Source organism: Moschus berezovskii, chromosome 4 (assembly GCF_049115385.1).
Source record: "Moschus berezovskii isolate FMDL1 chromosome 4, NW_MosBer_1.0, whole genome shotgun sequence".
NCBI lineage: Eukaryota > Metazoa > Chordata > Mammalia > Artiodactyla > Moschidae > Moschus > Moschus berezovskii.
The window spans coordinates 28,847,711-28,860,817 of record NC_142463.1 but is presented as its reverse complement, the minus strand read 5'-3'; the positions used below and the strand labels follow the sequence as shown (position 1 = coordinate 28,860,817).

Below are 13,107 nucleotides of genomic sequence, written 5' to 3'. Positions count from 1 at the left end.
GGTCGGGCTTGGAGGCGGGGCGAGGACCTGAGGACCGAGGACTCGGAGCTGGGAGATGTGAGAACTGCGCGTGCGTGCTCGCGCGAGGGCGGGTCGCGAGGGTCTCACGGGCCCCAGGGATCTAGCTTTGCTAGGGGAGGGAAGGTTACACATGCTCCCACCCTTGCCTAGGGAAAGGCCCTTGGGCGGGGCTACGGAGCTTAACCCGCGCGGTAAAGAGCACGGGGGCGTGGCCTGGGGCGGGGCCTGCAGGCGAGGTGGCGCGTAGGAGCTGCGAATACAGCTGTGCTCGACTGGATCTCGACGGCTAGGCGTGAGGGGGCGGGGCTGGGGCGGGCACGCAGGGCGGGGCGGGGGCGGGCGGAGCCTGTGGGGCGGGGTAGGGCGAAGAGCCGGGAATAGGACTTGCTCGCCCGCCTTGGAGGCCTGCGGAGAGGGGGGAGGGGCGGGGCTGAAGGCTGGGCTGTAGGGAATCCCGACTCCCGGCGTTCCGCGAGCTTGGAGCTAGCCGGAAGCTAAGGCGAGCGGGGCGGTGCGGCCAGCCCTGGGGGAGGTGGGATCCTGGCTGGACGAGGTCGTAGGAGGGGGTTCTGGTGGGGAGGGAGCGACCGAGGGTGGCAGGTTATTGTGACTAGACGCGCGGAGACGAGGCGGAGGACGGCGGGCGGGTGCTGAGGGGACCCGGATGGTGGAAGCCTGACGCAGGTCTGTTCTCTGAGTCCTGGAGACAGTAGTGGCAGACCACGAGCTTTTTGGAAGGCAGAAATAATGTTTTGACCCCCCAAAAGGGGAGATCAATTCCGAATCGAAATTAATAAATGTATCAAGATGTAACCTATGAACTGGATCGTAACCCGTATACTTACGGGTTATACTTGATGCATTAATAGGATATGGGCTCGTATAGTTTATGTAATTGGGGCCGAGCGTCCAAAAGTATGTGTTTGGATCTCCTGGAGGTCTTGAAATGGCTTTGAACTGGAGGTGAAAGGGTGGCTAAATGGCACTGGGTTTAGAGGAGGATCGGCATCAGGGAAGTCTACGGTCAGGGAATTTTAAAAAGGCAAAGGATGGCATCCCAGAGTTCACCGCCTTTAATGAACTGAGGCCCTGAGTGAACACGAATTAAGTAAGGCCTCGCAGGATGGGCAATTAGACTACACCCTGAACCTGCATTTTGGAGTTACGAAGCAGCGTATCTGCTGAGTTCTGAGTATCTGGGGGTTCTTTGGGATTGGTTTGCCTCTTTCTCGTTAACCACAACAAAAAGCTTTAAAGTGAACCCAAATTCTGCCACTTCTTACCTGTTATTTGAATGATTCCACCCAACAGAGGAAAAAGGAAGGATATTGGTGGCTATAGAAGGTATGAAATGAGTTTTGTATCAAAGTTTGTTTCCTTCAGACAACTTAGGTTGTAAGAATGTGGTTAGAAGAAAACTGAACATTGGAGATTACACTCTCTTCCTTATTCGTCTATTACGTACACATCAATGCTAGATATATTTCCTTAAAATAACATTTTTGTAAAGCAGATTCTCTCCTTGCTTTACAAGTCTCAAACCCCCACGTTTCCACCCCAAATAGATTACCTCAGGGTTTTCCCACCTCTACACTATTCACATTTTCAATCAGATAATTATTTGTTTTGGGGGAGTGTCGTGTGCATTGGGTATTTAAGTAGCATCATGAAATGCCCAAATGCTACTAGATGACAGTAACATCACCCCCTCCCCCAACTATGGGCTCCCCTGGTGGCTCACATGTAAAGAATATGTCTGCAATGCAGGAGACCAGGGTTTGATTCCTGTGTAGGGAAGATCTCCGGGAAAAGGGAATGGCTAGCGACTCCAGAATTCTTGCCTGGAGAAATCCATGGACTGAGAAGCCTGGCAGAGTACAGTCCATGGAGTTGCAAATAGTTGGACACAACTGAGCGACTAACACACAGCCCCCAGTATGACGGCCAGACTGTCTCCAGAAATGGACAGATGTCCCCTGGGTGGGGCTAAGTCATCCCTTGTCCAATTGAAAACTACTGGACCACAGGCTAAAGCCCACCATTTTTACCTGGCCTTCAGGTTTCATTAAGTTTCCTAGAATTTGATTCAGAATAAAAGAACTCCAGTGCAGTTTTCTTCCAAAGATGATCACTTAGTCTTCTTGGACACTTTAAAGGGTGGAAAAGATTAAAAATCTACTTTGTAGGAAAGTTCTTATATCTATCATATATCCCTTCTTCAAATTCACACTAGAGTTGCATTCTAATCCTTTTTCTGTTTATGAATATTTGTGGTATTAAAACTTGTAGTCACATTTCTCTCACTAAATTACCTTTTCTTGAAACTATATTCATTCAGCTTTTTCCATACTAAAATAGTTTATAGATCATCATGAACTTTTTGTTCTCCTCTGAACAATATCAAGCCTGACAATGTCCTACTTAAATTGTAGTATCTAGAACTGAACACAGTATTCTAGATGTGGATCACACTATTTGCACATAACAAATTACTAGTTTCATGCTTGGCCGTCTTGACTCTGAGCTTAAAGGCAAACACCAAGTCTTAGTCACCATCTTTGTCTTAGGTTTACATAGTCAAAGATTACTACATAGTATCTTTGCATTACTAGCACAGTGCCTGGCCCTTGGTTTTCAAAGATTTTGATGAAATATAGTTCCTTCGTAACTCTATTAATACACTTTGAAGTAACATTCCTTTGCCTTTGGGGGCAGATACAGTACACTCTTGCCTTATAGTGAGTTTGCAATCAAGTGATCCTCTACCTTTTATACGTATAGGTGAAAGGTTGGCAAACTTTTTCTCTAATGGGCCAGATAATAAATATTTTAGGTTTTATGATCCTTATAGTTTGTCACAGCTCTTCTGCTCTGTAACTATAGCACAAAAGTAGCCATAGACAGTCTATAAATGAATGTGTGTGGCCATTTCCAATAAAACTATCCATGGACACTGAACTGTGCATTTCATATTTCATATAATTTTCATGTGGCACAAAATATTTTTATTTTGTTTTTTTTTTTTTTTTCTGTGAAGCAGAAATAAGCTCTAAATAGGCTCTGGTGAAAAAAGATAAGTTCCTCAAAGGATTAAATAAATTTGTACATGGAAAGGTCTGGAGCACATATGCAACACTCTGTAGGCTTTAGTTGCATTTTAAAAAATGATTTGAGCTCTATTTGAAGAAACTCCAGGTTGTTCTGAGGCAAATTCAAGATATCATTCATTCTCTATATATTTCAATATTGCATCATTTTTAAAAGACTTTCTTTTTCATTTTCATATTTTTAGGACTTCTCTTTTTAAAAAGCTACAATACTTCACACTCTCCAATTGAAAAATATTTTAAAATGTAAAAAGCATTCTTAGTTCATGGACCATACAAAAAGAGATGTCAGGGTAGACTTAGCTCTCAGGCAGTAGTCTGCCAATCCCTGATCAAGACCATTCCTGGTATGATTGACTTTTTTAAGTCTGAGTATGGTGGCTCACAGGTTAAAGCATCTGCCTCCAATGAGGGAGACCCGGGTTCAATCCCTGGGTCGGGAAGATCCCCTGGAGAAGGAAATGGTAACCCACTCCAGTATTCTTGCCTGGAGAATCCCATGGACGGAGAAGCCTAGTAGGCTACAGTCCACGGGGTCGCAAAGAGTCGGACACGACTGAGCGACTGAATGGAACGGAACAGATAGGCCTTTACTATTCTTATTAAATATCTTATTCATTGCAGTCTGTCTTTTTAGCTTGCTCAGATCTTTTTGTGTGCTAATTGTGTCATCTAGCATGGCAATGGCAAGCCACTCCAGTACTCTTGCCTAAAAAATCCCATGGATGGAGGAGCCTGGTGGGCTGCAGTCCGTGGGGTCGCTACAGTTCGGACACGACTGAGCGACTTCACTTTCACACATTGGAGAAGGAAATGGCAACCCACTCCAGTGTTCTTGCCTGGAGAATCCCAGGGATGGGGGAGCCTGGTGGGCTTCCGTCTGTGGGGTCACACAGAGTCGGACACGACTGAAGTGACTTAGCAGCAGCAGCAGCAGCAGCAGCAGCAGCAGCAGCAGCATATTAGCTGACATCCCAGCTTTGTGTCCTCTGCAACATTGATAAACATTTTTTCCATCCTTAATTAATAAAAATGTTGAATGTGATAAGGATAGATGTCTTCACAATTCATTCTGTTCCATTAATCATTATTCTTTGAGTATAACCATTCTGAGAAATAAATATCTACCCAATGTACTGCCTATCACCCATCCATGTTTATTCAGCTAGTCCACAGGGTATCTTGAGATACCTGGTCTGAAGTTTGTTGAAATGTTCAGAAATATCTAATAGGTAGTAACTGTATCATACAAACAAAAAGAAATATTTAAGTTTGGTATAACTTTTGAGTTAATGTTACTGTTGCTTTCCAATTTTGCTACTTTCTTGTTTAGATTTTAAAGCCATGCTTTTAATAACAGTAAAATTTAGTAATTTTAGAATTTTGTTGAAAATTAACATCCAAGTACCTCAGTCTTTATTTCCAGGAATTTACCAGATTTCTTGTCCTCAAACTAAGCGTTAACAGTGTTCATGCAAACCAGTTCCCTGGTATCAGTAGTATTAAAAGCTGTTATAAAATTGGCAAGAAAAAAGGAAAAATAACATATTAGCATATATGCCTTTTTTCTTGACCAATATTACCACAGTTTTTTAACAGTATCAATACTAGATTTTATCAATAGAATTACAATAGAAAATGAACTTCGTGCCAATAAACAAAAACTAGGAAGAAATAGATAATTTTGTCAGAATATAAATTTCAAAATTGACTCAAGAAGGTATAGAAAGCCTGAAAAGAACTGTTGAAATAATAAAAAAAAACCTACATACAAACATTAACTAGACTTATAGGATCCAATAGCGTAGCAAACAGAAAAATAAGGGAAACTTTCTGACTTCTTTATGTTAGGGGTATAGTCTAAATTCCAAATCCAGACATGGACTAAATAACAACAAAAACAATTATAGGCAAATTTCACTTAGAAATATATTTGCAAAATTTATAAAAATAGTAGCAAACTAAACCCAACTGTGGATAAAAATACTAATATTATACCTTGGCCATGTAGATAGATTTTATGCTACAAACTGGGGATGCTATAACATTAGAAAATCTTGATTTATCACATTAGCAACATGTACAAACATCTACATGATCACTTTAGTAAGTGTTAGAAAAGCATTTGATAAAATTCAGTGTTCATTTGTGTTTAAAAGAAAAAAAAAACTAACAAACTAAAGGAATTTCTAAAGCCCAATGAACAGTGTCTGACAGAAATCTTCAGTGAGCATCACATTTAATGGTGAAATGTTAGAAATATTCCTTGTATGGTGAAGAATAAGACTTTAAAGAAAACAGTTTTTTTTAAGATCCCATTTATGTAATAATGGAAACCATAAGGTGTCTAAGAGTGAATCTTATAATAAAGGTGAAGATATGTTTGTAGGAAACTATATAAAGACTTAAAAGAAGTCTTAATAAAAAGATATTCCAGATCCATGCATTTGAAAACTCATTATCATAAACATGTCTCTTCTCTCCAAATTAGTCTATGGGATTGAATCCACAGCAGATCTATAATGGATGTAATCCACATCTCAAAAAATATTTTAATATAATTTAGTAAAACTGTGGGCTTCCCTGGTGGCTCAGAGGTTTAAAGCGTCTGCCTCCAATGCGGCAGACCCGGGTTCGATCCCTGGGTCGGGAAGATCCCCTGGAGAAGGAAACGGTAACCCACTCCAGTATTCTTGCCTGGAGAATCCCATGGACGGAGAAGCCTGGTAGGCTGCAGTCCACGGGGTCGCAAAGAGTCGGACACGACTGAGCGACGGAACGGAACGGAATAATGTATAAAGGATAGAACCAAAAAACATTTGGTTTTAAATAGGGGAATTTACCTGATGAGATACTAAGATTTTATTCTATCTTATACTGTCCTTTTACTTTCTTATTTAGAGTGTGTCTCTTGAAAAGAGTACTTAGTTGTTTTTTTTCCTTCAGTCTGATAATACAGTATTTGATTTACTAACATTTAATGGAATAATCTGTGTATTTGTACTTAAATCTGTCTTCTAATAATTTATTTTCAATTTGTCCCATCTTCTTTTTTTCTTTTCCTCCTTTCAGATTTATCATATATTTTATGGTATTCCAATTTTTCTTTGTTGACCTCCTTCCTATAACTCTGCGTTTTTTTAGTGGTTGCATTATCCTAATTCTAGGATTATAACATGTATCCTCACCGTATTATTCTACTTTGAATTAATAGCATATCACTTCATGTTCAATATTAGAACTTTACAAAAGTACTTTACAAAAAGTACAGCCTCATTTGTCTTTCTCTTTTGTGTTATTATTTTATCTATTACTTTCATCTGTTAAATTTCTACTGTTCCTTGATATTATTTTTACTTCAGTCAGTAGTCTTTTATTTTTTTGGCCCCACCACACAGCAGTGCAGGATCTTAATAACCTGACACACAGGGATCAAACCTGTGCCCCCTTGGGACTTCCCTAGCAGTCCAGTGGTTAAGACTGTTTGCTTTTAGTGCAGGACATGGCTTTGATTCCTGGTCAAGGAACTGAGATCCCACATTCTGAGTAGTACAGCCAAGAGTTTTTTTTTTTTTTTAAAGGAAAAAGAATGTTTGAAAAAAGCACTGCACCCCCTACAGTGGAAGCATGGAGTCTTAACCACTGGACCACCACGGCAGTCCCTTAGTCAGTAGTCTTTTAGAAATTTTAATAATGTTCTTTATGTTAGAAATAAATATATTTACCATCTTTAGTGCTCTTCATTCCTTCCCACAATCCAGAATTCAACTAGGAATCATCAAGTACTTCATTTAATATTTTTTGTACTATGGATCTGCATGTGTGCTAAGTCACTTCAGTTGTGTCCAACTCTTTGCACTGATAACAAATATTTTCAGTTTTTGTCTTTATTTTGCTGTCACATTTAGAGGATATTTTTTTATTGAAAATAAATTCTATATTTTTTCTTTCGGCACATCAAAGATGTCATTCCATTGTCTTTTGGCTTCCACTGGTAATGATGAGAAGTCACTTTTGATTCTTCTTGTTGTTTTGCTGCATATAAGATGTTTCTTGCTTAACTGCTTTTAATTTTTTCTCTTTAATTTTTAGCAGTCAACTAAGGTGTGCCTTGGTGGGATCTTCTTTGTATTTATCCAACTTATGGTTCACTGAACTTCCTGGATCTGTGGGTTTATGTCTTTCATAGATTTTGGATATTTTTCAGCCATATCACCTTAAATTATTGTCTATATTATCCTTTTTGTCCTCCTGGGATTTTAACTACATGTATTGGTATTTCAGACTAGTTTGATATTGTTTCACAGGTATATGATGCTCTGTTTTGTTTTCAGTTTCCCCCTACTCAGTTTCATGTTGGATAATTTCTATTGACCTATCTTTTAAAGTTTACTGACCTTTTCTTGTGTTGTGTCCAATATGATGTTAAACCCATCAAGTGAATTCTTTATTTCAGATATGGTATTTTTTCAGTTCTGGAATTTTCATTGTGTTTCTTTTAATGGTTTACATTTCTCTGCTAATTCCCTTTCTGTTCACCCATTTTGTCCATCTTATCACTGAATTTGCTAGTCAGTTTATAATTCCAGCACCTGGGTCATCTGTAGATCTGCTTCAAATGACTGTTTTTTTGGTTAAGTATTTGGTTTTTAGAAAAGGTTTTTTTTTTTCAATTTTTATTGAAATATAGTTGATTTACAAAATGATTTTGATCTCAGGTGGATAGCATAGTAGTTCAGTATTCTTATAGATTATAAGTTATAACTCCATTAAAAGTTATTAAAAAATAATGGCTATAATTCCCTCTGCTATTCAAGTGACTGTGTGTGTTTGACACTGTGCTTAAGAACAACAGATACTGAAGTAGGTGGTTTTTTTCCCAGAAAGAAAACATTTTCTTTGTCTAATAGCTCGGATAAGAGATCATTTCAGTCCAACTAAGGGTTATACTAGGATTGGATCAAGTTGTAGTTTTATTTTAATAGTTTCAGCTTACCTCTGATTTCACATATTTGAGAGTAGGATCAGTTCCTTCCTTCATCAGAGCTTAATCTGAGTACCCAAGACCATAGAAACCTTTTTTTGCTTTTTAGCTCAAGCCCAGTTTCCTGTGAAACTCCACTTAGGGGTTGATTTCCTTGATCTTATTTGGAGTTGAGCTGGGTGGGGACTGGGATACTCAGTTGCACTTCAACTCTGCTACACATAGCAACATGGGTGAATCTCGAGACACATTATGATGAGTGAAAGAAGCCAGATAGAAGTGAGTACCAACTGTATGGTTCCATTTACATGAAGTTAAGGCAGAATTTATTGTGTTAGAAGTAAGTACCATGCCACCTTTGGGAAGGAGAAAGGGGTAGTGACTAGGAGGGGGCAGCAGAAGGGCCTGTCTCAAGTGCTGGTGACACTCTGTTCCTTTTTCTGGGTGGTGGTTAACTGGGTGTGTTCACCTTGTGAAAATCTGTTGGACCATATACTTATGATTTGTGTTCTTTTCTGTATGTGTGTTGTAGTTCAAAAACAAAGAAGGTGTGTATGATGGAGGAGGAGCTCTTGCACACACACAAAAAAAAGTTAAAAAGAAAAATCAAGCTATAGTGTAGAAGATATTTGCAATGCTATAACGAAGTATTTATATCCAGGCTGTTTTTTAATTTTCTACAAATCAAGAAGAAAAGGGCAGAAGGAAAAATAGAAATCCAATAGAAAATGAGCAAAAGATAAGAAAAAGCAAATAAGAAGAGGCCTGAGTGGCCCGTGAACATGAAAAGGTATTCAACCTCATTAGTAATAATGGAAATTCAAGTTAAAACGGTATTGAGATACCATTTCACACCAACGAGATTGACCAAAACTGTCTAACAATACCAAGATGGTGAGAATATGAGGAAGCAGAAACTTTCATATACTGCAAATGATACTGTATTTGATTTAGAGATCAAATCATCAATTATTGACTTGGAGATATACCAATTCTAAATTTCTACAACTTTACTTCTACAAAGAAAAATATGCTTTATTATAAGGATTTTCTCCCACATGTGCCTGTGGATACATGCACAAAGATGTGCATTACAAATTTGTTTATAATAGCAAAGAATTGGAAACAGACCTAAATAACCATCATTAGAGAAATGGAGAAATATCTTCTAGCAGTTAAAATGAATAATGTAGATTTACATCAACATATCACAACAAACTGGACAATTCTGAAAGAGATGGGAATACCAGACCACCTGACCTGCCTCTTGAGAAACCTGTATGCAGGTCAGGAAGCAACAGTTAGAACTGGACATGGAAGAACAGACTGGTTCCAAATAGGAAAAGGAGTACGTCAAGGTTGTATATTGTCACCCTGCTTATTTAACTTATATGCAGAGTACATCATGAGGAACTCTGGGCTGGAAGAAGCACAAGCTGGAATCAAGATTGCCGGGAGAAATAGCAATAACCTCAGATATGCAGATGACACCACCCTTATGGCAGAAAGTGAAGAGGAACTAAAGAGCCTCTTGATGAAAGTGAAAGAGGAGAGTGAAAAAGTTGGCTTAAACCTCAACGTTCAGAAAACTAAGACCATGGCATCTGGTCCCATCACTTCATGGGAAATAGATGGGGAAACAGTGTCAGACTTTATTTTTTTGGGCTCCAAAATCACTGCGGATGCTGATTGCAGCCATGAAATTAAAAGACGCTTACTCCTTGGAAGGAAAGTTATGACCACCCTAGATAGCATATTAAAACGCAGAGACATTACTTTGCCAACCAAGGTCCGTCTAGTCAAGGCTATGGTTTTTCCCGTGGTCATGTATGGATGTGAGAGTTGGACTGTGAAGAAAGCTTATCGTCGAAGAATCGATGCTTTTGAACTGTGGTGTTGGAGAAGACTCTTGAGAGTCCCTTGGACTGCTAGGAGATCCAACCAGTCCATTCTAAAGGAGATCAATCCTGGGTATTCATTGGAAGGACTGATGCTGAAGCTGAAACTCCAATACTTTGGCCACCTCATGCCACGAGTTGACTCACTGGAAAAGACTCTGATGCTGGGAGGGATTGGGGGCAGGAGGAGAAGGGGATGACAGAGAATGAGATGGCTGGATGGCATCACCGACTCGATGGACATGAGTTTGAGTGAACTCCGGGAGTTGGTGATAGACAGGGAGGCCTGGCGTGCTGTGATTCGTGAGGTCACAGAGAGTCGGACACGACTGAGTGACTGAACTGAACTGAACTGAATAAAATCTTGAAGACATAATGTTGAATGAACAAAGCAAGTAGCAAGGGATCTATACACCATGAAAACATCTAAATTTTAAAAGAACAATCCATCCTGATGTATGCTCAGTTGTTCCGTCATGTCTCATTCTTTTGACCCCAGTACTGTAGTCCACCAGGCTTTTCTGTCCATGGAATTTTCCAGGCAAGAATACTGGAGTGGGTTGCCATTTCCTCCTCCAGGGGATCTTCTTGACCATATATGGTAAAAGTATAAAAATAATAGTTGGGGACTTCCTTGGCCATCCAGTGGTTAAGCCTCCACACTTCATGGGGAATTAAGATCCTGCGTGCCACACAGCATGGCCAATAAATAAATAAAAATATAGTCAGGAAGAATATTCCCTAGTTTCAGAATAGCTATTACCACTGGGCAAGGAAAGGAATAAAGACCAAAAAAGTACATATGGCAAAATGTTAACATTTATTAAATCTGGGAAGTTGGTATATGGTTATTTAGTATATGTAATATTCACTGTACCCTCTTGTTTATTTGAAATAGTTTTTTTTTTTAAAGTTAGACACTTGGGCCAACATATGAAGTGTATTGGAAACCTTTCTCTCTTTTCCAAACACTATTCATCTTTTTAATTCTTTATAGATACAGCTTTCGTTGTCACTTTGCATCTATATATTGCTTCGTGCCCTATCACCAGCAGATCAGCAGATCAAGTAGGAGGGTGAGTTTTGATGTAATCTCCTCTAGTCTTCCGTCTTACACTCCAGGGTTCATGGAAGAGCTCAACAATATCTTTTCAATATGCTTTTTTTATCAAACTTCAAATATTACTCTCCCAACAGAAATGTCTTTAAGTTCATGAACCAAGTGACTGATTTAGAATTTAATAATAAGTGAAAAGTTGCCTTCTCTCTTATTTCACATTTCTGCTAAAAAAATGATGATAGGTATTTTTTAAGATTTAAATAATGTTGCTTACTACTTCAGTTGATAAGTGTATGAATAAATATTTACAAAGTCTATTTTTATGCTCTGCATTTTTTACATTTATAAATTTCAGAAATATAACAATACAAATACTTTTTAAAAACTTAACTTACCAAGTCATGTTATTCTAGCTTATTAACTGTTTCTAGATAATTATTGAGGATTTTTCATTTTAGAAGCAGAAAAATTATGTCAGTGTCAGGGACTTGTTTTGTGGAGTAGAGTATTGGAAATACTCATATCTTACAGGTTATCCCTGGGAGAAGTCAGAAGTTTACTTATGTAAATAAACATGCTAGAGTCCCTCCCGCTGGTTGAATAACTTGATGTTAAGCTGTTGCTAGGCAACAGACTTTCTGTCTCTTCCTTTTCTCAGATGAAGTTCAGAGAGTAAAAGAGTTGTTTTTGTTGTTATCGTTTTGTTACTGTTTTACTTGCAGATTAAACACTTTAAGATGAGAAAAGTTGATCTTTGTTTGAGCTCTGAAGGGACTGAAGTTATTTTAGCTACATCAAGTGATGAAAAACACCCACCTGAAGATATGATTGATGGGTAAGAGTTACTCTTTTTTCTTCCTTAAAGTCTTAACATTAGGTCAGTGAACCCGGTAAGTACTGAGATATGTATTTTACAACAACTAGTGCAACAGCAGCAGTACTGTTAAGCATAGTTGAATAAATGTTTGGTGAACTAAATTAGTTGATTACCCACTTTAGTACCATCCTAGAGCTAATTCAGTTGCGTATATTTAGGTTTTTTATTATTTTCTGTATAATTCCTAAACTGAACTTTTTCTGAAAACGGTTATTTAAAATGTGGTCTATCAAGGCAAAACTTCAAACAACAGCTACCTCATTTTTTGGAAGTATACATTTTAATATCTGGTTTTATTCCAAATTTTTATTGATAAATAGGAATGTAAACATTACAATTTCCTACCTACTGCCTGTTTTCTTTCTAGTCTAAGCAATTTTTGCTGAACTGAATGCTTCACTTCTTGCTATCCACCTGCATTTTTCAGTTCTTAGCTTCTTGATATCATTCCAGTTATCACTCTTCACTGTGCTAGAGCTTATTCTAGATAGAGACACATATCATTCTCAGACTTTTAAGTTCTAAGAAAAAGGTAAACGGTTAATGGAGGAACTTCTTTAAAAAACAAAACAAAACTGAGGTATATAGGACTTCCCTCATGGTTCAATGTTTATTACTCCTCACTTCCCTATAGGGGCTGAGAGTTTGATCCCTAGTTGGAGAACTAAGACCCCACATGTCACATGGTGCAGCAAAAAAACCAAATTTTTAATTTTAATTGAGGTATTGATTTACAGTATCATGTAAGTTCAGGTGTACAGTGTACTGATTCACAATTTTAAAGGTTATATTCATGTATAGTTATTATAAAATATTGACTATAATCACCATGTTACACAGTATATCCTTGGAGCTTATTTATTTTATTCATAGTAGTTTGTACCTCTGTCTAGTTTGTCCCTACCCTATCTTGTCCCCCCTCATTTCCCTCTCCCCACCAGTTTGTTCCCTTTATCTGTAAGTCTCTTTTTTTTTGTTATATTCACTGGTTTGTTTTATTTTTTAGATTCCACATGTAAGAGGTTCACAATATTTGTCTTTCTCTGTCTGATTTATTTCTCTAAGCAAATAACCCCCAAGTCCGTCCAGGAAGAACTCCTTTTTTAATAGTTCTGGCTACATTATTACCCTCTTGAGTTCTCTTTCTTGGTATTTGTACA

The 13,107-nt window shown here is 38.4% G+C and overlaps 1 protein-coding gene across 8 annotated transcripts in view; it reads left to right on the top strand.

The window, feature by feature from the left end:
- The first annotated feature begins 17 nt into the window (after positions 1 to 17).
- IFT25 (intraflagellar transport 25) overlaps positions 18 to 13,107 on the top strand; it is a 36,532-nt gene continuing 23,442 nt past the window's right edge. Inside the window, exons 1-4 of one of the 8 annotated variants that reach the window (XM_088835314.1) lie at positions 437 to 520; positions 1,333 to 1,365; positions 11,008 to 11,086; positions 11,793 to 11,905. In XM_088835314.1, the coding sequence (XP_088691440.1) occupies positions 11,808 to 11,905 (98 nt within the window). In that variant the 5' untranslated portion in view covers positions 437 to 520; positions 1,333 to 1,365; positions 11,008 to 11,086; positions 11,793 to 11,807. The other 7 variants (XM_055402096.2, XM_055402101.2, XM_055402095.2 and 4 more) reach the window with 7 other exon arrangements.